Genomic DNA, 26,737 nt, shown 5'->3' with positions numbered 1-26,737 from the left:
TGATGTAATATTGCTTCATTCGCATCCTCCCATGACCCTCTACCACTGTGCCAAATTTCACATGGATTGACCAAGTCAGTCAGGAGAAAAACGTGGAACAGACACACACACACACACACACACACACACACACACACACAGACAGACAGAGTTTTCATCATTATATAGTAAGATACCTATAAAAAGGGGAAATTAGCAGCATCGCATTACTCTAACCCTAGAATGTTGTTTTTTTTTCTTCTTGGCACTTTCTGTCTCTAAAAGAGGATTTTCCTTGCCAGTGTTGCCAGTAAGCTAGCACTTGGTGGGAATTTGTTTGAATTATTGTGTCTCTGTAAATTAAAAAAGTAATGGTCTAGACCTGCTCTATATAAAAAGTGTCCTGAGATAACTAAAATTGACTAAACTTGACTTGACACTCAATCCTAAAATCATGAAATTTGTAAAAATGACAAACGCTGGTCAAAGTATGACCTTTGACTCTGGACATTTAGGGGGACCTATTAAGCTCATTTTGGGGGATTTTATCAGATATGTTCCAGCAGGAATATGGTCTGAAATTGAGGCCAAATGAACAGCATTGGCGACCAAGGTTACATATGTTCCTGACATTAGCTTCTACTTGTAGCAATATAGGCTACTTGGGGCATGACTATAACAGAGAATAGCAGCACTTTCTTTTTTGAAAGCTTCTAAAGCAAAATCTTCACAACTAGACATGCTCTAGCAGCAATATGATCCAAAATTGGGAGGGAATTAACAATATCTGCAACCAAGATTACATGTTTACAGACGTTAGCATGTAACTACATGTAGCAGTGTACTTGCAGCTGGGGAATGACTATAACAGAGAATAGCAGCACTTCCTGCTTGAAAAATCACCATGCTGTAAGCATGTATGTCGCAGTGTAATGTAATGTAAACATTTGCAGTAGTGTGTCTGAAGCAGATTGCAGTATATAAAGAAATCTGTCATGAGCTGACATCAGCTTGTCTGGAAAGTAGAACAAGCCATTGGAGACAGAGCATTCAGAATGGTATGAAGCCCGAGGTTTTTGCTGACAGGGAATACTTTTATATACATTTCCCTCATTATTTGAAACTTTGGCAACGTTTATTATTGTAAAATTATTTCTATGACAGAAAATAAGGAAAAGCATAATAGGTTCCCTTTGAAAAGGGAATGGGACACCAGTGGGTGGACCGGCTGCGTTTGTGTTAGCGGTTCACACTCTGAGCTTCAGGCTGATTTTCAGTTTGTGTGGCACCGCTATCATAAGATGCACATTTCCTCTGTTTGTTTTATTCACTGCCACCTACAATAAGCATCTAGAGTTACACCATCTCAGTTCCTTCTCACATTTACTGGCTGCTTGTTTTAATACTCAGTCCTTCAACAATAAAAGGACGGTTATGTGAATCCCTTCCCGCCTGCCAGAGAGACATTATGATTACCACAGAAATTGACACTAGATTATTTCTCGCTGGGTTGAAATAAATTTTGCAGGCACCAGCGCTAGACCTCGTTCCATAAACTAGCGGATAGGTTCCAGGTTTTAGTGCTGGAAGAGCTGTTTATTGGCCAAAGCAATATTGAGCTCAGGAGAAAATATTACCTTTTTGAGGGTAGGTCTCAGCACAGTTTAATCTCTCAGTTTCACCATGAGATTTCTGAAATCTTAACTATCCACGGGGCCCCGTCAGATAAGCTTTGGACCACGGGGTCCCTGTTGGGGAATGTTTTGGATTCAGCCTCTTATTAGTCTGGACATGGGATGATACAGTGATTATAAGATTAAACCACATTACACAATCTTTCAGGCTATTTCAGCTATATCAGATGAAAAGTGTTTTTACATCATCCCCGCATTTCATTTACTGATCACGATGCAGATTAAAGATCCTGCTTTTCACGTTGTGTGTTTGGAAGATGCAGAAGTGGAGAGAGGAGAATCTGTTGTTGTCACAGTCCCTCAGGTTTTCTGTCTCAATAACAGAGAGGAGCAAGCTTGAGGCGTTTCTGCTTGGCTGAGTGCCCAGGACGCTAAAAACCCCCAACGTTAGCATCAAAAGCACCTTAAACTCAGAGTGAGTGGATCATAAAGTCACTTTACGAGCAGGTAAAAATGACCTTTTACCACATAATGGCTACAGAGTCCCAGTCTTGTCACTCGGTGTTTAATGAGACTTGGCTTTTTAGAGGGACAATATCAGGGAGTGTGTGAGTTTGTTCTGAATCATCTTTTGTCAGCTCCTGAGCTTGGCAACAGGTGGACAGAGGTGGCATCATGATTGATAGACTCCTCCCTGTTTTTATGTCTCTATTTGTGCTTCTGAGCAATAAATCTCAGGTCAGCCTTGAAACACGCTGTCACATTCAAGTTTTCCTAATCTTTTCCACAAGGCTATTTCCTGTCAGTTTAAGCTCTCAACACGTTGGCAACAGCTATACAGGACTGGACAGCATGTTGTTCTTTGCGGCTCCTTAAATAAAGTTGTATTTTGAACACTTGCTAGGTGGGTTACTTTAAAAATGCTATCTCATTAATCAATACTTATCTAAAGGACATTTCCTTTTCTCTTATTTCCCCCCTTGCTCATCATGGACGTCTCCAGGTGGTGATAAACTGTGCCATTCCCAAGGGGCTGAAGTACAACCAGGCCACGCAGACCTTCCACCAGTGGCGCGACGCCCGGCAGGTCTATGGCCTCAACTTCGGCAGCAAGGAGGATGCCAACGTATTTGCCAGTGCCATGATGCACGCCCTGGAGGTGCTCAACTCCCAGGACACAGGTAGGTCTGCCTCTGTATGTGCGTGTCTGTTTGTGTGAAAGTAGAGAGGCAAAGAGATACAGGTATGACTTGCTTCGCAGTGTCATGGTTGGAGTTGAACTGGGGATGTTGAGGATATGTGGTACTGTATGAGTCTTTACCGTTGGGCTTCCAGGATGCCCCACTGTAATGTTACACATGTATGTAACACAGTATTCCAGTAATGATTTGGATTCATTTTTGGTTTTGCCAGTCTGGTCTGGTGTACAAGCTTAAACTAGTTTGATTTTATGCACACAGGCCGAACTGGCATTTGTCATTATGACATGTTCTGGCAAATGAAAGTAGCCTACATCAGCGACCTGTGCTGACAGCATCACAGCGCTAAATCCAACTTGTTTTGCAGTAGTAATTAGCAATATGACAACGTGATTAACATAATGTCTGTTTATAAATGGAGCAGCAGAGCCACCAGTGTCTGACAGGTCGTGTGTAATTTACTGCTGAGCCGAGCCCAGCAATATGAAGGAGATTACAGTTCAGTATAGGTGGAAGGGGGAGAGATGTGGATAGCACATGATGCGTTTGTTTACTAGAAAGTTAATGTGTTTTTTGGGGGTGACATTATGACACATGGCAGAAAAAGGTGTGCCAGTCGTCCTGATGCTGCTTCATTCTCTGCTTCTTCTTGGAGAATGGAGAGCAATAGAGGAGTCAAGTGTAAAATTGTCAGGAGAAAAAAAAGCTTTCAGGTTATCAGTGCGATCTGCCATTTTGCTACTACTGTTTACTTTCATAGTGCTTTGTGCAAAACCCTCAGTTGATGACACATCCTTGATAACAATGGATCTGCTTAAAGCTGGTGGAAACACAGGCCGGTTTGCTAGATAGACCCAAGGTACAGAGAATCTGGAACCGCACTGGTTCAAGAACCAGAGCTAATTTGGTGGAAAGGGGGTATCGGTGTCATCATGTTCCAGCTGCTGACTCAAGTGCAACACCCAGTGGTAAACTTTGGTATACTGGTCGGGTGTTTGGCTTTATATCAAACCGGTTTGAAAATGTTTACACCCCAATACAAACTTAAGAACTGAATCACCTTCACATATAAAGTGTAAAGTCTTTGTAGAAAAATAATCCATTAATCCAAGCAGTATTTAGTCATTAGATTTTTTTCAAATTCACTTTCTGTTGATTACTTAGACTTTTGTGAACACTGAGCACGATAACAATATCTGTGTTGTTGGGATAAAAACAGAGCGTCATTTGATTTCTCTTGATTTTCTACCAAGTTCTGAGTTTAAACAGCTGATCCCACCTCATCTTGTCTAGGTCATTGAGAATTTTTTATCCAACAAGCAGCCATCAGGGCTTCTACTCCAAAGGTCTGAGGGATTTACATGTATCTAATAATAAAGAAGCTGTAATACTGGAGCTAAACTAGCTGCCACTCTGTGTGCAGGAGGTACGAAACACTCCGAGACAGGAAGTTGCAGTCCATGGGAACATTATTTGAAAGGATAACTAAAGACACATGTCAACACTAAAACTGTTTTCATGTGAACAAGAGTTAACAGTGTGTTCACCAGAAACAATGATTAGAGTGAAATGTCTTAATTAATCACAGGAAGCTCACCGCAAAGACAGAGGGCTGCAGTTACGACTTGCCACAGCCCTGACTTTTCTTGTTGCGAACTTTCCTTCAGTGCTGACAGCCTGAGAGCCCAGCAGGCAGTTAATGAACGACGACTTGTGGCAACAGCGTCAGTTAATGGGATGATGCATTTTTGAGCATCATTGAGCATGATCGGTGCTCACATCTGCCAATCAGAGATCATTTATAAATCCTGCGTAGATCTGAGCATAAAAGAGCAAGAGGTTAAATATTCTCGACACATGCAGGTTCATACAGCTCCATCAACTCCCGCCTCAAATATTTGCAGGCTGTAACTTCAGTTGTACACCACGACCTTGGTATTCATTACGTAGCTCCATCCTCTGGCTGTGCGTCTACATTTATCTGCGCCTGCCGGAAGGGATGAGAGGAGGGAGGGAGGGAGAGCATTGTTATCCTGATGAGTGTTTGCGCTCAGATTCAGACTCCCTAAGCGGCGACTAATCTGCAGCTTCCTTATTTGAGGCACAACTTGCTGCTGATTACTCTCCTTCTCTTCTCTTTCCCCCTTTTCTATTTTCCTCTCCTTATTTTTTAATCCAACAAAGATGAAGCAGAGGTTTTAATTGCATCCTCCTTGTATTTATGTGATCTCAGCATCCAGATGTTGCTCTGCGTGACCTGCCATACCCCACAAGCCCTCCTCTGCTCTCCTCTCTGTTGTACCATCCCCTCCTCTCTCCCTAAACCAAGCCTCTCATCACACTCTAATCCCATCTGCTAATTAACCTGATAGTGATGCGCCTCATTATGCTAATGGTGCTATGAGGTGTGTGTGGTATGTTTGTGTGTGTGTGTTACTCCGCAGTCTCTTGTCCTCATAGAGTGACAAGGATAAGGAGACATTCAAGGAGGGTCAAAGGGAACTTTGACCATATAAAAGCAAACTGTAGCTCAATTGAGAATTAGCCCTCCCTAAGTCCCGCCCTTTGCGTTTTGTGCTCCAATGACAGTTGAGTGAGTTTGGTCCCTGGCAGAACCTCTGTCAACTTTCCCCTTTCCTGCTACTTACGCCAGATTCACACTGGAGACAGAAGAGCTGTGAAGCCCACTGATTTTCCATTGGTCAGCTCGGAATCCTTTTAGTTAACTCATACACTTCTAGACAAAAATCTCAATAAATCATAATTTAAAATTGCAATTCTTGTTGAGCCAAAATAGTTAAAAATGGCAGTACATATTGAATCTGCACCCATGTGCTGTGATGGTATTCAATCAGGAGATAACGTCCTACCCCACTGACAGACACAACCCTGTCCTGCTAGCTGATTTTCCATCACGTCTACTTTGAACAATCTGTTGCCTTAAAGAGGAATCATACTTAAACACAAATTATTCAGTGTCTTTTGATGGATGCTCTGGATCCTATAGAGTGTGATCTGAATGTGTAATCAGGGGTAGATCCACATCCCATACTGAAGTATTTGTTAGTCAGAGAAGAAGAGTCTTACTAACAAACAGCACAGCCTCAGGCACTTTCGTCCACCCTTCTCATTTTCTCAGTTCTTGCTCCCTCATCTCCTGCTCTTCCCTTCTCTCCTCTCCAGCATTACCTCACTTGATCTCCCTCAGCTCCTTCTCTCTGTCACCATCTAATTCCCCTCACACACTGCCTTCCCTTCCTCCTTCCTCTCGTTCAGCGGCGCAGTGAGCTGCATACAGAAGCCAGAGGAAGACGACAGGGTTTCCCCTTTCGCCCCGCTGTTTTGCTACTGTATTTCTGTCCTGACAGCTGTTCTCGGTGGCGCCTATTGCGGCCGCAGTCATCTGTGGACCTGACAATCCTCCCCTCCATCACTCACTCCTGCCACATGACAGAGCTTTGGAACCAGAGCAGTCTTTTGTTGTATGTGGTGATACATTCCGTGTGAATGCTGTCGCCAAAACATTTAATGATCCTTTTAATGTCTTAGCTGTGATGTGACCTTTCTGACTTAATGCCAACATCTTTACTGTATTACATCAGCATGTTCCACATAAAGAATATGAGGAAGGGAAAGATGAGCTGCCATCTGTTTGACATGTCTTGTGGTTCTCTCACTAGCGCATAAATAAGTGTTGATTTACAACGTGTGAATACAATAAGTACTGTAAAGGAGCTATCTAGGCTTTTATCTAAAGTGCTTTAGAGTACCAGTAAATATCAGCAAACTAATCCAGTGTTCACACTCTACAGGACCAGTTCAGTAATAATCAATGGAGACATAAATCATCAGGTACCAATCTACAGTCCACCCCAGCAAGTAAGGACACTTATATGGAGCAAGACAAACAGCTTAATATTGGCAGACGTTCTTTGTGCTAGCTTTTCAATGGAGCATCATCTATGCAGCTGCTTTAACATTTACAGTATCCTTACCTTGATATGCCTGATTTATACTGTGCTTGTGGCCTGTGGCTGCTTTTATTCTGGGCCTGAGAGCACACTGAGCAACAGGACTTGTTTTATCTGTTTGCTGTAAGGAAGAGTGTGGAAATGAGGAGACATATAAATCTAAATAATATCTCTTTCATTTTCAAGCCTTGCCTTTATATTGTCCTGTTTTACACCACCTCAAGGTGATTGCATATAAAGGCACAAAAGAATTGCCACTACAAAAATATCAATAAAGCAGAAGAATGTCAGTGCAAGTGATTAGGAACAGCACTTTTATCACGGCACAATGTTGTTCCTCCTAATTTAATTTTAGTCTTCACTGTGGTGGTTCCCTATATTCTCAAACCACAGCCCCACTATTTTAGGGATTTTTTTTTTTTTCATAGTATAAAAATATAGTTGATATAAATGCGCCGGCAACAGCCATGGCTGGAGGCATTTTGTTTTGGAGTTGTCCGTTCTGTTCTTGTGAACGTGATATTTCAAGAATACCGTAAGGAAATTTCCTCAAGTTTGGCACAAATGTCCACTTGGACTAGAGGATGAACAAATTCGATTTTTGGTGGTCTAAGGTCAAAGTCACTGTGACCTAACATCCGTCACATTCTCATGAAAGTGGTATCTTAGAAACACCTTGAGGTGTTGAATTTCACATTTGGCACAAATGTCCACTTTTCATCAGGGATGAACTGATTAGGTCAAGGTCACTGTCACTTTGTGTGCGTCTCATTCTTGTAAATGTAATACACGGGAACGCTTTGAGGGAATTACTTCACATTTGGCACAACTGTCCACTTGGACGCGAGGATAAACTGACCAGAATTTGGTGGTCCAAGGTCACTGTGACCTCACATGTATCCCGTTCTTGTGAACACGGTATCTCAGGAGCACCTTCAGGAAATTTCTTCAAAATTGGCAGAAGTGTTCACTTGGATGCAAAGATGAACTCAAGAATTAATAAGCAAATTATGACAAAGTCTCACACAAATTTCTAATGGGATAAAATTATGAAGTGTTTAAATTTTATATCCCAAAGGTCAACTTCACTGTGACGTCGAAATGTTCTGCAAAAACACTTTTACTCAGCATCATATCTCAGGAACAGAAGCGGAAACATTTGGTCAGATACTGAATTGGTGACACTAATCTGGGGTGTCCACCTTGAAACTGTGCTGATAGTGTAGATCTTCTGTGATGCTAGGTTGAAGATGTGTGTGAAGCATCCATGTTTTAGAATTTGTAGCTTCTTTGGAGCAAAATCCATATTTGAAACATTGTCAGCTGTAATGGCTACACGAGTCTGGACAGACATGGCTGTAAACTGTAGCTTGACTGGTAGGCTGAGGCATACAACTGTGAGGCGTCGATTTAATTTATGCAGAAAAATGTATAGTAAGAAAGTGGCACTGTTGACCCAGCCTCAAGGCACCCCAGGGTGCTGTGCCACCTCCTATGGTTTCATGTGATTCATGTAGTTCTATGCTCAGTGATGCAGTAGGCGGGTGTCAGTGGCTATGAAAATCATGTGTATGTGAGGTTAGAGGGCTCATTTTTGCAGTGTGTGGGGATGATGTAAAGAAGCAGCACAGGGCAGAATGAATAAACTGACAGACAGATATAGGTACAATAAACATAAATGCATTAAATCAGAATGAAAGAGTTGCTCTGTTAAATAAACCTGAGACTGATGCAGATTATTCCTGGGGTGTACAAGTGGCCAAAAAACACCACGTGTAAACCTTTTTTCTGATCTGTTTCCACAGTGTTGAATCAACAGTGTGTGTGTGTGTGTGTGTGTGTGTGTGTGTGTGTGTGTCTGTTCATCTAAGGCATGAAGGAATGTGTGAGTAAGCTATTTACCAAAGCACAGAATAGTTTCCATCTTACAGAAGCAAGTGGATGTGGTGGCATGTGTGTATTTGTGCGTGTGCATTTATTAGGGCTCTTAAAGTCATCTCACACTCATATCTGTGATGACTCTTGGGGCTTTGTATTTATATACAGCATGTGTGTGCACACCACACACACCAATTTTATCACCTGAAACGGGCTGCATCTTCACTTCATTGCTATGTGTCAACTCAAGTCAGGACAGCACAGTCTCTTCTTCTGACTTGGGGTAAAAACTGTGAGCTCACACACAGTCGAGCGCAGATCCAGTCACCCACGCTGTGTTTATCTATGTTTCTTTTTTCTCCTAAAAAGGTGAAAGTAGAGCGGGATGGAAGGCCAGGTTCAGAAGAGGGAGGGATGGGTCACAGGCCGCCGGGCGTCTGTCTCTGTTGTGGTCTGGCCAATAATCCTCTCCTGTCGGGTCAGGGCAGGGAGGGAGAGAGAAATGAGGTGAACAATAGACACTGATGGATGGATATAAATGTCACACATGTCTCCATGATTCTCTGAAAGGAAACAAGTTTTGGAAAGATGTGTTCGTGAAGTTTCAAGTTACAGGATGATAACAGCACTCTGTAACCCTGTGTCCTGTGTCTCCCCCGTTTTGAAACACAGCCTTGTTGAATAAAGGGTCAGAAAAACAACGCTGTCCTGGCCTGACCTATGCCGTTGCTGCTTGTAAAAACACTCTGTGTTGAAAAGGCTGCAGGAGCAACGTGAGCAGCAGTGTGATTGCCTCATCTATTGGTGGGACTGGATGAAGTGTGGCACCCCTGCAGCTGAATATGTAGGCCTGCGTATGTGCCTGTTTTTCTCTATATGTGCCTTGATTTCTTTGGTTGACACAGACACACACAGTTGATGAAACTGGACTGTTGTAGGTCAGTTGCAGAGGCGGAGTCCAGGGGTGGTGTCTGGGGCTTTAGCCCCGATCTTTTAGGTTTTTAAATACCTTTTAAAAATGTACCTAAATACCTTTAGGTTTCTAGTACTTTCAACTTCACCCAGTCAACAGTCACCCCAGTGAGCTTCTTAAGATTCCTAGCTAGTTTTTAGACTGTGGACATTAGGAAGTTTTTCATGATGAGCCAGCCTGCATCAGCCACATGCAGAAAGTGGTTCAGCAGTGTCAGCCAGTGAACCACAGGCAGATGTTGTTTCTGGTTTGTGAATCAGTAGCTGTAACCCTACAGTAGGCTGGTTGCAGTTTGTTGATAAGGTGACTAGCTTGTTGGCTTGCTAGCTAACATTAGCTGCAGTTAGCTCTCTGGCTAATATAATAGAGAATGTTCTGTTAGCCTAATATTCAATTCATAGTATTGAGGTCCATATTTACTTGGCATTGTTTGGGATCCTTGATTTGCAGTTAGAGCAGCCCAGGTTGTTATGGCACAGATTTAAATATAGCAAATTCGTTGGCTAAACATTCATTCTGTGAACTCTACTTTAGCACAGTTTAACATAGATAGATTAGTGTTTGTAATGTTATGTAACTTAAAAATAGTTGTTTTTGTGTTACAGTTTCAGAATGATGAAGACAGTTGGAGAATAGTTGGATACAAAAAAGGATCTAGGCTCTACAAGATGGTTTTGTTTTTACCAGACAGATATAATGTTTTTCCCAAATGATGCACCAATTTTTTAGATAAACTATTCTCTCCAATGGCTAGTAAAATAATACAGAAAGCTGCTGCTGATAAACTGAAATTAAAAGCCAAGCACTGACATATTTGAGGTTTAAATGGCTTCTGGGTGGATTCTCTGCTTGTAGTGAGTAAAAGTTCAAATACCACAATGTTAAAACCTGAAGTATCAAAAGTAAAAGCACCCATAATATAGAATAGTTCCATTCAAAAATGTTATATCATGAGATTATATGTTTTATTATTAGAATTATAGATGAATGAATGTGTCAGCAGCATTTTTAGACTTGGCAGTAGCTTGTCTCCACAGAGATGTGAAAAGTTGCTAACTTATTTTCAGTCTTTACGGTCCCTGCCAACAGTGCACCATGTGGCTCCCCATCATGTGAAAGCTTTGTGGGGAGGAAGGGTTGAAACCTGAGAGAGGTAGAGACACACAGAGGGACACTTCATCCCCGTGCCATAGAAACAGTCTACGTCCCCAGGCCACGACTGGTTTGTTTTCATAGGTCAGGGTGGTTGAAAGCACGGTGTAAACATGTAGGGGTACGGCACCCCTCCGACAGTGCGCCACATCAGTCTGGCATGTGTTTGTGCTTAGTGGATCGTGACAGCGCGTGACCCCCCCCCCTCCCCTCCCCCACCTCCCCTCCATCTGTCCACCTGCCCCACTTTTCTGTTTTCTTGATGAGCTCATGGTCTCTGGCTGCAGACCCCCTGGTTGGCAAAGTGGCAGACTACACACTGCAACACAGCTGGACAACAGCAGAGAGACTTAAACATTGGAAGAGGAAGAGACACTCATACGAGAGTGAGGCTTGTGAAGACATTAGACAGGAAAGGCAGAGACGTGAGCAGTAAGGGAATAAGAAAGTTGTGAGCAAGTGAAAAAGTAAGTGAGAGAAAAGGGAAGCTCAGAGGTCACCAGCTTTTTCTATATTTTTCGACTGCTGCTAGTGGCTTTACAAACCAAGGACCCCCTAAGGCCCCATCACTGAGGTATCCACAGACATGCCTGCTGTAGCAAGAGTTCACCGGTTCCTTCAGGACCAACAGAAGATCAGCCGTGCACAAATCATCCTCAGGAGTGAGTAGGACAGAACTGTTTGTGTCTGTTTCCTGAAGGCAACTCTTGTATCTGTCTTGTCTTCGATTTTGAATGACATCACTTGGAAATCCACAGTATTAAACTGCAGTTAAAGTTTGTTTGGATGAAACAACTTCATTAGTGAATGAATCAGTGGACAGTCATTTATTAACATTCTCTGGTTCCTTGTACTTACTGTAGATGCGAGGATCTTTCTTGTTACTGTAAATGGAATATTTAAGGTTTTTTTTGAGTTACTGTTATACATTTTCTGACTCTTCATAAACTACAAATTAATCAACACATTAATTGATAATGAAAATGATCCTCGCCCAGGTCATAACAACAATCGAGACCAGTGTCAGTTGTCAGTGATAAACCAATATGATTTACTTGATGGATTTTGAGCATACATTGTATAAAAATAATGGACGTAGCCACCGTGACTTCACCCATTGGTTTGTGAACTCCCGTTTTCACCATCTTAGATTTTTGGCGCCAGAGTTGACCAATATGGATGACAGGGTGAAGCTAACCCTAACCCTAACTGCTAGCTTAGCATGTTGTATTTACAAACTATGGTAAACTGTTATAATGCTAATGCTAAATTTTATTAGTGAAAGCAGACGAAAAACCATTACCATGTTAGGACGAGAAAGTGGAGATAACTAGCTGCTAGCTTAGTTAGCACGATACATTTTCAGCTATGGTTAAATGTGACAATACTAATGCTAATGCTAATTTATGCTAGTGAGAAAAAGGCTTAAAACCATTTAATCAAAATATGCTTACCAGGGACAAAGAAACATCCGACTCCTCAGAGGGTCTTTTAGTACAACCAAACGCTGAATAGGACTTCTTTAGGCAACCAGAAAGTTAAAATTAACCCTAATGACATAAAACACACACTGAAATGGCAACAACTATGGCTACTCCTATACTCTGTGAATCCAGGGTTATGCCTGTGTGTTACCTAAAACGAGAACGTTGTTGCCATGGTAGAGACTTGTCAACAGACAGCACCTGCCTGTCTCTCAAAGTGGCCCCAACCTTAATTATGTATAGCATTAAGTTTCAATAAATTTAAATCGGTGAGTTATATTAAAATTCATCCCTTGTACGGTTGTCATGAATTTTGAAATTGGTTATAGTGAGCACAACGTTTTTCCTACTAGGCTGGAAACATGTTTATTTCTGCTGTAAAGTTGGGCATTTGAACATGGAGGTTTATGGGGACTGACTTTCCAAACAAGCCTCAAGTGGCCATTCAAGGAACTGCAGTCTTTGGCACTTTGGCGTTAGCTTTGTTTCTCAACCACAGAGATGCCGCTTGGTTTTGGGGCCTTTGCTAATACTAAATGCTTTCTTCTAGAGATCCGGACATGACTGATCCAATTAACTACTAACTTTCAGTCATTGTATAACACTGGAACACAGTTATAAATGTTCTACCCAAAGTAATGTTGCTGTATCATCTTTGCTCATAGTTAGCTCTTAACTAGCTCTAACTTAACTCTTAGCTCAGAGTTTTTTTTTTTTACTTCCCACTGTGAGGTATACAGATTCAAAGTTGTAAAAAATAAAGAGAACTTTTCTTATGTTTAAGTGTCAGCTCGTTACCAAAACATTCAGTCAGGAAAGAAAAGGTAGACTGAGTTCATCCCTACTCAGTTTCATGCAGTTAAATTAAACATCACACGTGAATGTATTCCTCCACTGCTTTCTTGTAGAAGTAATTAAGTGTGTGAAACATCCATGAGTGTGTGTGTTGGTGTGTGTTTAAATGTTTAAGCGCTCTGTCCCAAGAGCCTCAGACACATTTCAGCCGGAAGCGAGGCCTCCATGGAGACTTCCTCTGATTGGCTACAGAGCCGTTCTGTACTTTAATTGGTTAAGCTGCGCTCCAGTTGTCATGTAGCAACAGTGTAAGAAGGCTGGAGGGAGGACTGACCACAGTTGCCATGGTCTCCTGATCTTTGAAAGAGGGGTTTAAGTTTAATTGTACAAGAGAGCCACAGCATGAATACATCTTGGTGTTGGTCAATAGTGTGTACTGTGTGTGTGTGTGTTTGTGTTTGTGTTTGTGTTTGTGTGTGTATGTGTGTGTGTGTGTGTGTGTGTTTCGTTGGCAAGCCATTAAAGTGTATGCTGTTATGCTGTTGTTTTGAGTGTGCAAATGCAAAATGCCATGAACAAAAAATATAAGTCACTTTTGGAGAGACATTAGAGCTTTTGGAATTCTGATGAATAAACATGACCAAGAAATAACACACAGTTGAGAACACATCACAGAGTCTAAGTATATAGTGTTGCGTGCCATGGCTAAACACAAGCCTGGTTCCAGACCTCTCAATCGCTGTCTGCCACTCTGATTCAAGTATGTCTGGTGTTGTGCGCATTGACAGCTGTTTCACTGGTAGAGGAAGTGAGAGCTTTGTACACAACATCAGGGCTCATACACATGCCACATTTTCGCAGTTTTTTAAAGTGTGAGGTCAGACGCTGGGTGCTACACTTGTGCCAACTTTTAAGGGCCCAGAGGCAAGTTGCACCCAACGTTGCTAAGCGACCGTAACCAGCACCGTATCGTAGACTACTTAGCAGAAATCTCAAGTTCAGAGCTGAACTTCTTCCAGGTGTTTTTTAAAGGCTACTTTCCTGAATTGTAAACAGAGGCTGAAAAAAGCGAGATCGGACATTAGAACTAGGCAGTGCTGATCAAATGCAAACCAAGAGTCTGTTACTGCTTTGCCTATTTCTCGCCTCAGATGTTTTCAGAAACATTTAATCTTCATGTTTTGCTGTAATTCAAGATCGTTTGTTACTTGCCAGCTGTCATGTTTCCTGTGTTAAAATGGCCGAGCTTGTCATATGTCATCCACCAGCGGGAGTGTCTATTGGTCAAGTGGGGCGTGGTGCATTCTGGTAGTTGTAGCAAATCCCACAGCCCTTTTCTTCTGTTTTCTCATGTCATGTAGTACCAATTTCAAAAGTATTTGTGTCTTACTACTGCATAGACAATCCAGTTTTGTGAAAAGACCACCTTCCTGCTGTCCAGGTCCTTAAGAATGTGGATGTCATTTTCCTGTGCAAAAGCCAGAAGTATAAAGACAGAAGAAATGTTGGGGAAATCAGTCGTATTTGGAGGACAAACTATGAAATGGAGACAGTGTTTTGACATTACGTCAAATCTAGTTTGACTTCTCCCCACAGCAATTTTTTCATTACTTATATGCCAACATTCACACAGGTAATGATATATCTGCGTGAAATGTATATCAGCCGCTAAGTGAGACAAAAGGTTCATTGTTTTGTCGAGAAGATGGAAGGATAATGCACGACTCAAAACATGTTCAACTGTTCCAACACAACAGCAATTTAGAAAGAGCCAGGACTTGTCATAGCTTTCCCACAAATCAGTTGTCCATCTTTTGGGATGGAATATCCTCATCTAGAAGTAATGACAGGTGTTGGAAATCATCAAGACTGATTACATGTGCCATGTAAAATGTTGCATTGGTGACCGAGGCTTGCTTCCTCCTTATTCAGATGTTGCATCCAAAATTATCTGCTTCCATCTCTTTTCATTAAAGAGACTTTTGATCATTTGTTGTGCATTCAGTCCTGGCTGAAAATGATTTTCTAAAATTAAAAAAGAAAAAGTTATTACTGGGCTGTCATCTGATACAGTTTGTCATCTTCTGAGCTGAGACAGATGTAAACAGCCATCAGTTGCATGTTAAAGCAGCAGTTGTTTGTATTTGAATCGCTAGTAACAACACTAAAAAATGGCCAGATCCCAAGCTTTGTAATTTTCTGCCCATAAAACTCCAAATTCATTTCATAGAAGTCATAACAAAACCAACATTCCTACATGCATGTCATGCCACTGACCATAATTGCGCATTTGCTGAGATCTGTAGACGTTTGAGGCAGGCACCAAAAATGCTCTGACGGATAAAATATCTGTATAAAATATGCTTTTAGCTCTGATGATGAATTATACACCAGTGACACACTTCCTCTCCGTCTGAAATGATCTGCCGCTGTCCCTTGTAATTTAGCGCTGAAAAAAAAAACGAGCCTTTTCACAGTTTATTGAGCGTTCCCGGCCAGTTGTGAATGATCGGAGACTCATCTCAGCGGAGAAGCTGATGGGGCAGATTTGTGCACAGCTGCCTCCTCCTGTGCTTCTTCCCTCATTTCCCCCTCATTTCCTCCCCAGTTCATCATGTTCTTTTCCCTTTCTTTATATTATTCAGGCTTTTACAATGGAGAATACATGTAGAAAGAGATGGTAGAAAGCTACATCTGTCTTCGCTGTCTGGCTGTGTATCTCACACTCTAGTTCAAAGGATTTGGTCTTATTCGTTGCCATTAGCCTGGCGAGCTGATGATGAGTCATGCAGTAATGTATAATTCATGGCAGTATTGGTTTTGTGTGTCTAAAAGATGCTTATGGGTTAGGTGGAGGTAACTGCTCGCTACACATCCCAGCCAGCCTTTTCCCTGCCCTGTAAAAAATCCATATAAAGTATATAATATATAAAATGATAATGTGTTATGAAGCACTGCAGTTTGATTTAATCCTGAATTACAAGGAAAATGTATATTTTCTTGCTTGAGAATATTCTCGAAACCCCAGGTTAAAAACACCATCAGCAATAATTTTGGCTCATCACTCACAGCGTGCTGAAGAGGAGCTTCGTACCATTCAGGACATGCAAAGGCTTCTCATTTTGTCCTGCCAGAGCGACCCTTGTTATTCTGCCTTTTGACTCTCTGCTCTCTCATTAATGAGGCTTTTGCATCTAAGAGTGACACCTTTAGAGTAAAAAATCCTTAGCTTCTGACAGTTATTACAGACCCAATTTACTAAAAAAGTTATTAAAAAAAGGATTTGCATTTTATTATTTTCAGTGGGGAATATTTTCCATCCCTGCAAAACACAATCTGATATGTTTTAACACCTTAAATCCCACCTCTCATTACATTATATTTTATTTTTGTGTGCAGGCAAACATTGTTCTTATTAAGCGGATCGGGTTTCTTTATCAATGGCATTTTAATCCATCTGCTATTAGTTCCACCAGCTCCACACAGTGAGGTGTGTAGATTTTAAATTTGGGGAAAAGAGAGCACTGGAATCATTATCCGAACAGAGAAAGGTAAATTGGTACGTACATCTCTTAAAGACACCAAATATGTCAGGCTCAATTATGTAATAATATAGAATATATAGTATAATCTAGAAAATATTTGGTGCAGCTATGACAACATGGAGGCATGGGTGAGAAGATTTAACCCAGTAGAAACATCATATAGCTGTAATTAAGAGCTGGAGCAAGCCAATACAGTATATATAGCCTACTCTATATGATGCTGCAAGGCGAAATAACAGGGGAAAGCTGAACGTTTATTATTTTTATTATGAATTAATGTACCAAATATGTTGATTAATCAATACCATTTTTGTCCAGTGTCCCATCAAAAGTTGTGTCCTAACAACAGCTCTAAACCCCAAGTTATCTAGGTGACTATCATACATAAAGGGGCAATAAGTGTTCAACACACCATTGTGTCTTTTATTAAACATATTTACCACACAGCTATTCATATAAAATTCAGACCAGACATTCACAGTAAAACTACACAGATAAAGAAATTCTAACATTTCGATCCACAAAAAAAGTTATGTGTGATTAAGTGGAATGATACAAGAAAAGGTAATTTACTCAACATTACTCAACGCCTGGTGGAGAAGCCTTTATTTGCAATGCGAGCTTCAAGAAAATAATGTCTCACAGTGTCCAGGTAGGATTTAGGCCCATTCTTCCACACAGACTGTTTTAAAATTGTAAAGATTTGGGGGGCCTGCTAGCGAGTCTTGATTTTCTCTCAATAAATGTTCTATTAGGTTTAAGTTTTGTGATTCACTGGGACATTCCAATGTCTTTTTTCTTCCTCTGAAACTAATTGACTGTGGTCCTGCTTGAAGGTCCAGTCATGTCTTATCCTCGTCATCCTGGTGGATGGCAGCAGATTCTTCTTGAGAATTTCCAGTTACATGACTCCGTTCAGCTGTCCTTTGATAATTTGGATTCTGCTGATACCATGAGAAGAGAAACAGCCCCATGCCGTGATGGTTCCACCTCTGAACTTCACTTTAGTACTGAACTCTAATTTACTATTTTTAAGTTCATATGCAAAGCCATTTCTCATTGTTGCAGAAGAGTTTGATTTTTGTCTCGCCTGACCACACTATGTTCTCCCAGTAATGTGAGGACTTTTACAAATTTTGTGTAGCAAATTTTTAAAACTCATGATGGGAATCAAGGCAGTGAAGAGTGAGAAACACAACATTGCCAAGAAAACTTGCCAACAAACACCAGGTTTTTCCAAGGTCTGTTACACCCTTGTCTCTGCAATGCAATGAAAAAGCAAAAATTTCCCTAACACTACATAATTGATGCCAGTTCATGTTTCTTAACGTATTGTAAAATTGCTCTTAAATTTCATTCCAAATGCCATTAAAGTCTTAAAAAGTCCTAAATCAAATTTGCCTTAAGATGTAAGAACCCCATATGGTGCTTACAGGAACATTTAGGAGTTAAGAAATCTGTTGTTAACCAATGCTGTTGCTGTGTTGCTCAACAGTGTTGTTGCAATATTTTGGGAGTGCTCTTTCCTTCTACCCATCATGGGATGTTTCTTGCATAACAGTTGGTAAATTATTTGTTTACTTGCAGGCAGAAGTTGGAAACCCTTTTTAAAAGAGTGGAGATACAACCTACCAACATGCACTAACCCAGCTGACGCTCATTAGCACAAGTAGGAGAACTAATCAGCTGGTTTAGTGATTTTCTTACTGTGTTCAATACTTTCCTGTGTCATTCAACTATAACTTTTTTGTGGATGTAATCTGATAGTATTTTTTATCTGTCTAGTTTTATTAAGTCAGTATAAATGGTCTAAATTTTACATCAATAGCTGCACTGGAAATATGTTTAATGAAAGAAATGGTGACATGTTAAATACGTATTTCCCTCACTGTAAAACAAAGAAAAACATTAGGTCTTCACCTTTGAGAGCCTGGAACCAGCAGATTTGTGGCATTTCTCCTTGAAAAATAACTTGAATAGCAGTCTATTATCAACATAGTTGCATGTTGCCTTTGACCCATCTGTTGTTTGTCCCATGTCCTTGATTAAAAAAATAAACAAAAAACCCATCAACAAGTGCATGCTAAATCCAGTACCCCTGTAAATACCCCAGTGTTTACCTTGACCCCTCAAGGGCGTCTAAAAGACCGACCCACTTGTTGCTGGGCAGATCTGAAACTATAATAAGTGCATGTTTGCAGTTTGTGTCACTCTCAGGATCGTCCCTGCCATGTCACTGAGATATATTAACGGGGCAGTGGGTTGGCATCAAATGTCCAGCAGTCATCCATAGGAGCTGAGGATGGCAGAGGTGTAGATGTCGGTGGTATCCCATTCCCTTTCTAGACATCCTGACTCCCCCGAGCCCCAAAATAATCTTCCGTCTTGTAGGACACACTGAAGGTGTCAAAGATAGACAGAGAAACAGATGGAGAACAGCTCCGTTCACATTGGACCTACAGTGAATTCAATCTGTTACAGAATCCAGTGCTCATCAAGATATTACTGTACTTTGATCAAGACAGAGGTCCTATGGTAATACTAATCCTGTGTGAATAAATCGTCTTTTTAAAACTTCACCTTTCTGCATTTTGGGTAAGAAATGAACCGAGAGAGTTTCATCATCCTGTGTTACATGAAATTCAGAAGTTCGCTCATCAGTTCATTAACTCATAAATTATTTAACAGGGTTCCCAGGGGCCTCGGATCTTCAGAATTTGTGGATTTAGAAAAAAACAGCAAGGTATTTTCTGAATGTCCTTAAAGAGTTTATTCTCGTTGATCAAAGTATAGCATCGGAATTACTCGGCGTGCCTCAGGACGTTGGAGGTTTGCTTCGTCTGAGCAGCAATTTTCAAAGAAGTGACTTTACTGCACAAGATGAGGCCTAAGGACGTGACTTACCGTAACACTTAAAGTCCTTGAAACACAATTAACAAGACATTCAAAGTCATCAAGAACTCCTTGACTTAAATACCTGAGAATGTGTGTGAGCTTTGAAGTCCCTATGGCGAGATGGTTTTTAAGTAATGAAATCACAGATAAGGTGAACAGGGGTAAGGGTGAGGACAGAGATGGAGAGACAACAGTTGCTGAGGAGAGGCGGAAGCCAAAAAGAGAATTTGAAGTAGGTCTTTGTGTGCCAGGTAGCCCATTTTCATTGGGCATCTACTATAATGGTTATTGACAGAGCGTCCTAATCAGACCTCAAAGAACCATTTCCCCTTCTTCTGCTGGAAACACTGACATCAGCACGAAGCAGGAGAGGGAGATACAGCAGCAAAAGAGCCATTAGGCAGGCACATTCCCAACTGTGTTCTTCATACATTCTTTTAATTCTTCCAGTGCACACTGTTTGGTATTCAGTCTAAAGTCACAGGTGGTTTGGGCTCTTAGATCTGGGCCCAGATTTATTAATCGTCTCAGAAGGGGAAGTCAGTAGTAACTGGACAAAAAAGTCTCAGTGTAACACATATTTGGTCCTGTGCAATTAAGCAACTCTCCTAACCTGGAAATGCCTCCGATCTCTGCCAATATTTCAGAGAGCTCCAGAGGAGTCCAAGTCTTTTTAGGAGCTGCCAGGAGATGGCTTAATGCATCATGACAATAAGATTATTGTTAGCTCACAGTTTTGACAAGAACTGAACATTTTTTTGTGGCTGACCTTGGGCTGGTGCTTTTGGCAGAAACCAGTCTCTTCACAACCTAAGTCTTTTTTTTTTTTTTTTTTTTGCAGCTAAGCACTTTTATAGCTCTTCATATGTTTAACGTTTCCAACAAGGACTTGTATTTGAATACGTTTATGTCCTCCTAACTGAATGTCATCCAGTTAATTCTGATAAAGGATATCTCAACTGAATTTCAACTTTTGAAATTTAATACATCGTATTCTATTTGACTTATTTATTTCAAGTTCAGCAGAGCTGTCTTATCGGAGACACTGGTTGGCATCATGTAAGGGGACTTAAAAAACTCTATGTGACATTAGAGCATTAATATAGCAGCAAACAACTATTTGCTATGTAAAGATATAGTGGAGTAATGACATCCTCACCAGAGAATGAGGCGTAACGCTACCTCTGTGTGTGTTTTAAATTAAGCTTCGCAGTTTGTTATGGTAGACAGACCAGCTGTACGTGCATGTTAGTTTCCTTGTGTATCCCACTGGCTTGCTAAAATGGGCTGCACTCATGATGCATGCAATAATGATTTTAAGACCCTGCTGTTGCAAAACCATAGCACCCACTCTCTAGTTTCACCCCCAGGTTAACACTGTTAGCTCTGTTAGCACTGTTTTTGTTGTTAGCACTGTCCACACTGTCAGCACCGTTAGCTGCCATCTGCCAGCTTAGCACCTCCGTGTTGAGAGCCGTGTGGACAGCCTCTAAATCATAGATTCAGTCTGAATATCACATAGAGCTCCTTTAAGTTAACAAATAGTGTAGAAGGTGAGAAGGATGCCACAGTCCACAGATCATTACTGGCTGTAAAATATTATACAATGTAGTACACAACACTGTTCTGGGCATTGTTGGGTAGGCTGATATGGCAAGATGAATTCATGCAGTCAAATGACCTGCACTCTATATTTACATTAACATAGTCTACTGGGAATATCACTATGCCATTTTAGTTATATATTAATATTGGCCTTACATTTTTGTGTATATAACGTCTGTAGTTCCCTACAGTGAGTTACATATTTCCCTGACACATATAGCCTACAGTGCTGCAGTGTAAATTGTCATCTGCAAAATGTAAAATTACTGTAAATTAGGAATGTGAGACCCGCTCCTAGGAGGTCTGAGTCAATGAAGGAGGCTTCGTATGCTACTCTAAAGTTAGTGTCCTTAGCCAATATCTGATCCTGGCCCATTGCCCACATGTCTCATACTATCTACTAGAGGAATATATTTCTACGGAGCAGGTGTCATTTTCTTTTGTGGCTCAGCCTGGGCTGTAGCCAATCACAAGATGTTGCTATGGATGCTTGGACAATGACATCATGAGCTAAATGTGATACTATATTCCAGCTTTTAAAAAATGTGTCCGCCCTGTAATCCTTCTCTCTGAGCTTTTACCAGACAGTCTAAATAAACCTGGACGTCGACATATGTCTTACAGTCACGTTATCTTTGACAGAGTGAAGACAGTTGGAATTTCCTATGCGTTTTGTCTGTGATTGCAGAGTGTGTACGTCATGTAGCTGTGAGTGTGTAGAGTTACTGGCCTCAGTTCCCACTGGAGCCACACATGCTAAAAATGTACACACTCATCATACTGTGAGGCGCTTTGGATCAAAGAGTCTTCATATATTATTCACAACCCCCGTGTGCTCTTTAGACTGTTTGTGTCTGACAGGATGATGGATGGACATACTGAACAAATGCTCATCCAGCACATATACAGAAACTCCTTGACCCTTTGACAGGTGACAGTGTCAGTTCTTCACTTACAAACAGAAAGGGATGGCAGCTTTGATGACAGGTTGTTTCTCTGGTGTGAGCAGGTAAAACAAAGGAGAATGACCCTGTCCTTTAGTTTTGTCCATCCATATCCCCGTCATCCTGACAAACAATCACTGACTCCTTTGGTGTCTACTTTGTCCTTTTCTCTTCATGTCAATGGCATTCTCCTTTTAATCCTGTTGGTTTTGTAGTGTTCCTTCCATTGCTGTGCATTGTAATTCACCTGAAAAACAAGGTTTACTGTGTAGATTTTATCAGCTTTTTTAATTTCCTGATGTGTTGGGAACTATTTCACAGTGGCCATCAAACTCTGAGCCACTGTGAAGAGGGAAAGTAAAAATTAAACATTTTTCAAATCAGATTTATTCATTCAAATGATCAAAAAGCCACAAAAAACAAAGAAAAATGTGTTGTCTCAAATAATTCTTTCAGCTGGTGCGTGCTCCTTTGTGGCTCCACCACCTGCTACTCCTGCTGCTCGTGCTGCCCCGGCTGAACCCAGGCACCGAGGCCGAAGAGGCTGTGATCCGGCTGTCCTTACGGATATTTTTATTATCATCATTCGACATGTAGAAAGAACGTGTAATCTATTGAGTCGATTTACATAGATAATTCACAATCATGAACCTAATCTGGATATTAAACCTGCTAATTGCCAACTAATTTAACTAAATGTGTTATATTTTTAATATTTTGTCATGTTTAGATTACGTGTTTCAAAGGCATCTGTGTATTGTGTACATAACAGAGTGCAATACGAATTAAAATTGTAATTTCCAATAGTGACAAGCAACATTTATGTGCTTTATTAAATTTACACAAGCACTATGAGTGGTCAGGAGCAGGAGTAGATTTTGTTAGTAGCTATGAAAAGATCGGAGCTACTAAAATATCAATGAATGCGGACATGCACGTAAATTTCCGTCTGCGAACAGTTTACACACAAATTCCTTCTGCTCACGTTTCATGAATGAGACCCAGTGATTATAATAGTTGTGTGGAACTGTGTTGTTTTTGCCAACATGTTATCTGTTTTGTCCATTCACTGAACATTTAACTGTCAAGTGTACTTTACTGTACATTAGAGTATGCATGGCAGCCTGATGTGACATCAAATCCCAAACGGCACAGGCTAAAAGCTGCTGTGCTGTAGTGGATTTACTTGTGTACTGTAAAGCTGTGTAGGCTGACATTATACTGTAAAACATTTTAGGGGGCACCAGAAGTGCGGTGCAGCTTTCTCACTCTGGCTGAGACATTTTTATGTCTCCATTCGCTTATTCTTGTGAACGTGAAAAACACCTTGAGGGAATTTCTTTAAATTGGGCACAAATGGACTCAGTGATGAACACATAAGATTTAAGTAATCACAGGTCAAAAGTCCAAGTCAGCGTGACCTTACAAAACATGTTTTTGGCCATAACTCAAGGATTCCTATGCTAATTATGACTAGATTGCATACAAATGTCTAATAGAATAAAATGCTGAAGTGGTGACATTTTGTACTCAAAAGGTCAGACACCTTGAGGAAATTCCTCCAAATTTGGCAAGCATTCACTCGGACGCAACTGTCCAGAATTAGAAAGCACTTTGAATTGCTCTGGTGTATAAAATGTGCTGTACAAATAAAGCTGCCTTGCCTTGCTTTAGAATTTGGTGGTCAAAGCCAAAGTTAGGGTCACTGTGACCTCACAAAACACATTTCTGGCAAGAACTTATACACTAATTCATAATCATAATGTTCTGCAAAAACGCTTTTTTGACCAGTATTCAACATCATATTTCAGGAACAGAAGGGGAGACATTTGGTCAGATACTAAATTGGTGACACTAATCTAAGGTGCCCATCTTGAAACGATGCTGATTGTATAGATCTTCTGTGCTGCTGGGTTGAAGATATGTATGAAGCATCCATGTTTTAGAATTTGTAGCTTCTTTGCAGCAACATCCATATTTGAATCATGGCTACTGTCATGGCACATATGAGTCTGGACAGACAGTGGATGTCAGCTGCAGCTTGAGTGGTTTGTAGAGGCATACAGCCATGTGGTGGTAATTGTAGTTTGACTTTAAAGGGGAACTTCACCAGTTTTCAAATTCATATATTTTATTCCTATAGTCTAAGACAGTCCAAAAGTATTAGTAAAAGGAACAACTCCCTCACAAATCTAAAAACTAGAGTGCTAAAACTCAAATTTGGGATGTCAGAGGGTGTAAAGGCTGGAGCTTCGCCATAGATAATGAATTGGATAAGATGCTCTATATGACACTGAGACAGCTAGGGTAATGCTTTTAGTACATGGGAACATTTGTTTGAGAACTGAGAACACTACAATAGAATAGCTACAGGCACTTAGTGACACCACAAGTTTGAGACTTACTTCTCTTGTTTTTGGCTTTGAGAGAGAGAGTAGCTCATGTTCACAAATATTGATTAAACCTTCCTTGGCCATGGAAATAACTTACTGGAATTCCCTTTTAAGTTTCACTAATGCAATACGTTATTATATTATATCAAAGGGCTATACATTCTCAAAATACCATAAAAGTTTGTCCCATTGGAACTCTGAAAAATGAACGCTTATTCTCCAATGTTCATACTGAAATTAACACTGCATGCGAATGTAGAAGGCTCTCACTAAAAAGTGCAGGGTCCTCAACAAAAAACATAAAAAATGAAAACTGTTTAATTGCTGCAGTGAGCACACTGCTATGCACACTGCTTGTAGATTGCTTTGTAACGTGAGTGACAAATGTCTGCTGTTGACCTTGTGATTGCCGATATAGGGGGGACAAAAACACACAGCTGTTGAGTTATTTTTTAATGTCATTTCTAAATTCTTTGAGCATCACTTACAAAATCCAATTCATCTTCATGTTGTTGGGGTGGAGGTTGTCCTGCGGGAAAAGTGCTCTTTGCACAGGTGCTTACTGTTGCTTTTTCAAAATGTGTTCAGCTATATTGGAGTGTAGGAATAACTCTGAGAGCAAAACTATCAGCATTGCTATAAAAGTTCCTTTCTTCTTATTTTGGCGACCCCACCCTTTATGTTTAGTGCTACTTCCTGAGATCAAAATGAATAATTGAAAGAAAGGACATGGACTACATTCCTACATACACACACTGGTAATGATATTGAGGGCAGCAGCGCTGTGTCCTTCTCTGTATCCAGCGTATGAATAATAGATTGGATCCAGGAAGTACAAACTGGCCGACCAGCCCATCAGGTAGAGAGTCCCACCACATCCTGTACGCAGCTCTCTTTCTCTCTCCCTCTCTGTCCGTCTCTTTCTCTGCCTTTTGTGTATCATCAGTTTGTTTCTCCTCTCTCTGTATCTCTGTCTGGCTCTCACTCTCTGTCTTAATCCCCAGCTCCGTCTTCCTCTCCCTCTCTGCCTCTTATGTTCATCTCTCCCTCCCACTCTCCATCCCTCCCTCTCCTCTTCCTTTGTTTCCATCAATTCTGATCTATTGGAGAGCCGGCACAAAGAACGACCACGCCAAGCATTTCAGCGTCATCTTTAAAGGTGTACCGTCAGGATATTAAGGCTTCAAATTACAGAGGATAAACAACTTAACCGGCTACTGAAACAGGAGACGGCTCAATGTTTGTTTTTATCTTCTCTTGCTGCAACTGAAGTTCATAACCATCAGCCTGATCTTTACACACCTCCAGCAGTGTGGATGATGCAGGGATAAGGCACAGGAAATTGAAAGAAGAACCTCGGAAGCCTGAGACATGGTACTGTATGTGAGCTCCCAGGATTGTACTGGGGGAGCTGGTAGCAGGGTGGTGGTCGCACTAAGGCCTGGCAACGGGTCAGATGGGGCCCCACATGGACTGTGGCGTTATGTTTGCTGTCAGAGGAGGCCCACGCTGACTCTGCCTTCATGTAGGTATACAACAGCAAAGGGAACAGACTTCTGGAGTTGTTTTACTGTTTGCTTGTTGTGGGGATTTTAAGGTTGAAGTCAGCTAGGAAACGTTATTCTCAGTTGTGGAAATATTCTTTGTCGTATTCTCTCATTTTTTCTCTCCTTAGTCCTGTGAACTATTATCAGCTTTGTCCCCCTGCTGCGGAGATATTCCCAAGGAGCAGATAGTGATCTCATGACCAGCTAATATTGTGAAGTACAGCCCAGCCCAGATTCTCTTTGTTCTCTGTCTGCTTCTGTCTGTGAATACCTCTTTAAGCTTTACTTCATGCCTTCTCTCTTTGCCCTGTCTTTCCCAGTATTGTGTCAGATAATGTTTTTGGAAGCGGGCCAAGCTAAAGTGCTGTTGTCTTGGGTCATTGAATCACTTTATGTCTATTAAGTCCTTCCATTTTACGAGAAGAGAGAATGACTGAATGTCTGTTTGGAGGAGGCACCTTGAGAGTCAGTGGGTCTCGTGGGTCTTGACATTTAGGCCCAGTCCCATTTCTTATTGTTACCCCTACCCCTCTTTTTTGAGTAGCCTTTTGCCCCTCAGAACAGAATTACAAGAGGTAGTGGTTGAAATCTTCCCCTGTGAAATGGGACAACCCTTCAAAACCCTCATGTGTAGTTGTAGGTTTCGTTTACGCAAACAAATATGACTTTGGCAATTATCGATTTTTTTCAATGACACATGCCATTTATCTGATAAATTTATCATGGACGCTCACAATCAAACA

The 26,737-nt window shown here is 41.0% G+C and overlaps 1 protein-coding gene across 1 annotated transcript in view; it reads left to right on the top strand.

Annotated features, from left to right (window-relative positions):
* enah (ENAH actin regulator) overlaps positions 1-26,737 on the top strand; it is a 118,209-nt gene that overhangs the window by 31,932 nt on the left and 59,540 nt on the right. The window contains 1 exon segment of the mRNA XM_050059004.1: positions 2,617-2,794. Coding sequence (XP_049914961.1) covers positions 2,617-2,794 — 178 coding nt within the window.

This window comes from Epinephelus moara, chromosome 12, assembly GCF_006386435.1.
Source record: "Epinephelus moara isolate mb chromosome 12, YSFRI_EMoa_1.0, whole genome shotgun sequence".
Taxonomy (NCBI): Eukaryota; Metazoa; Chordata; class Actinopteri; order Perciformes; family Serranidae; genus Epinephelus; species Epinephelus moara.
Note: the sequence above shows the minus strand (reverse complement) of the source record. Positions and strands in the feature narration are given on the sequence as shown.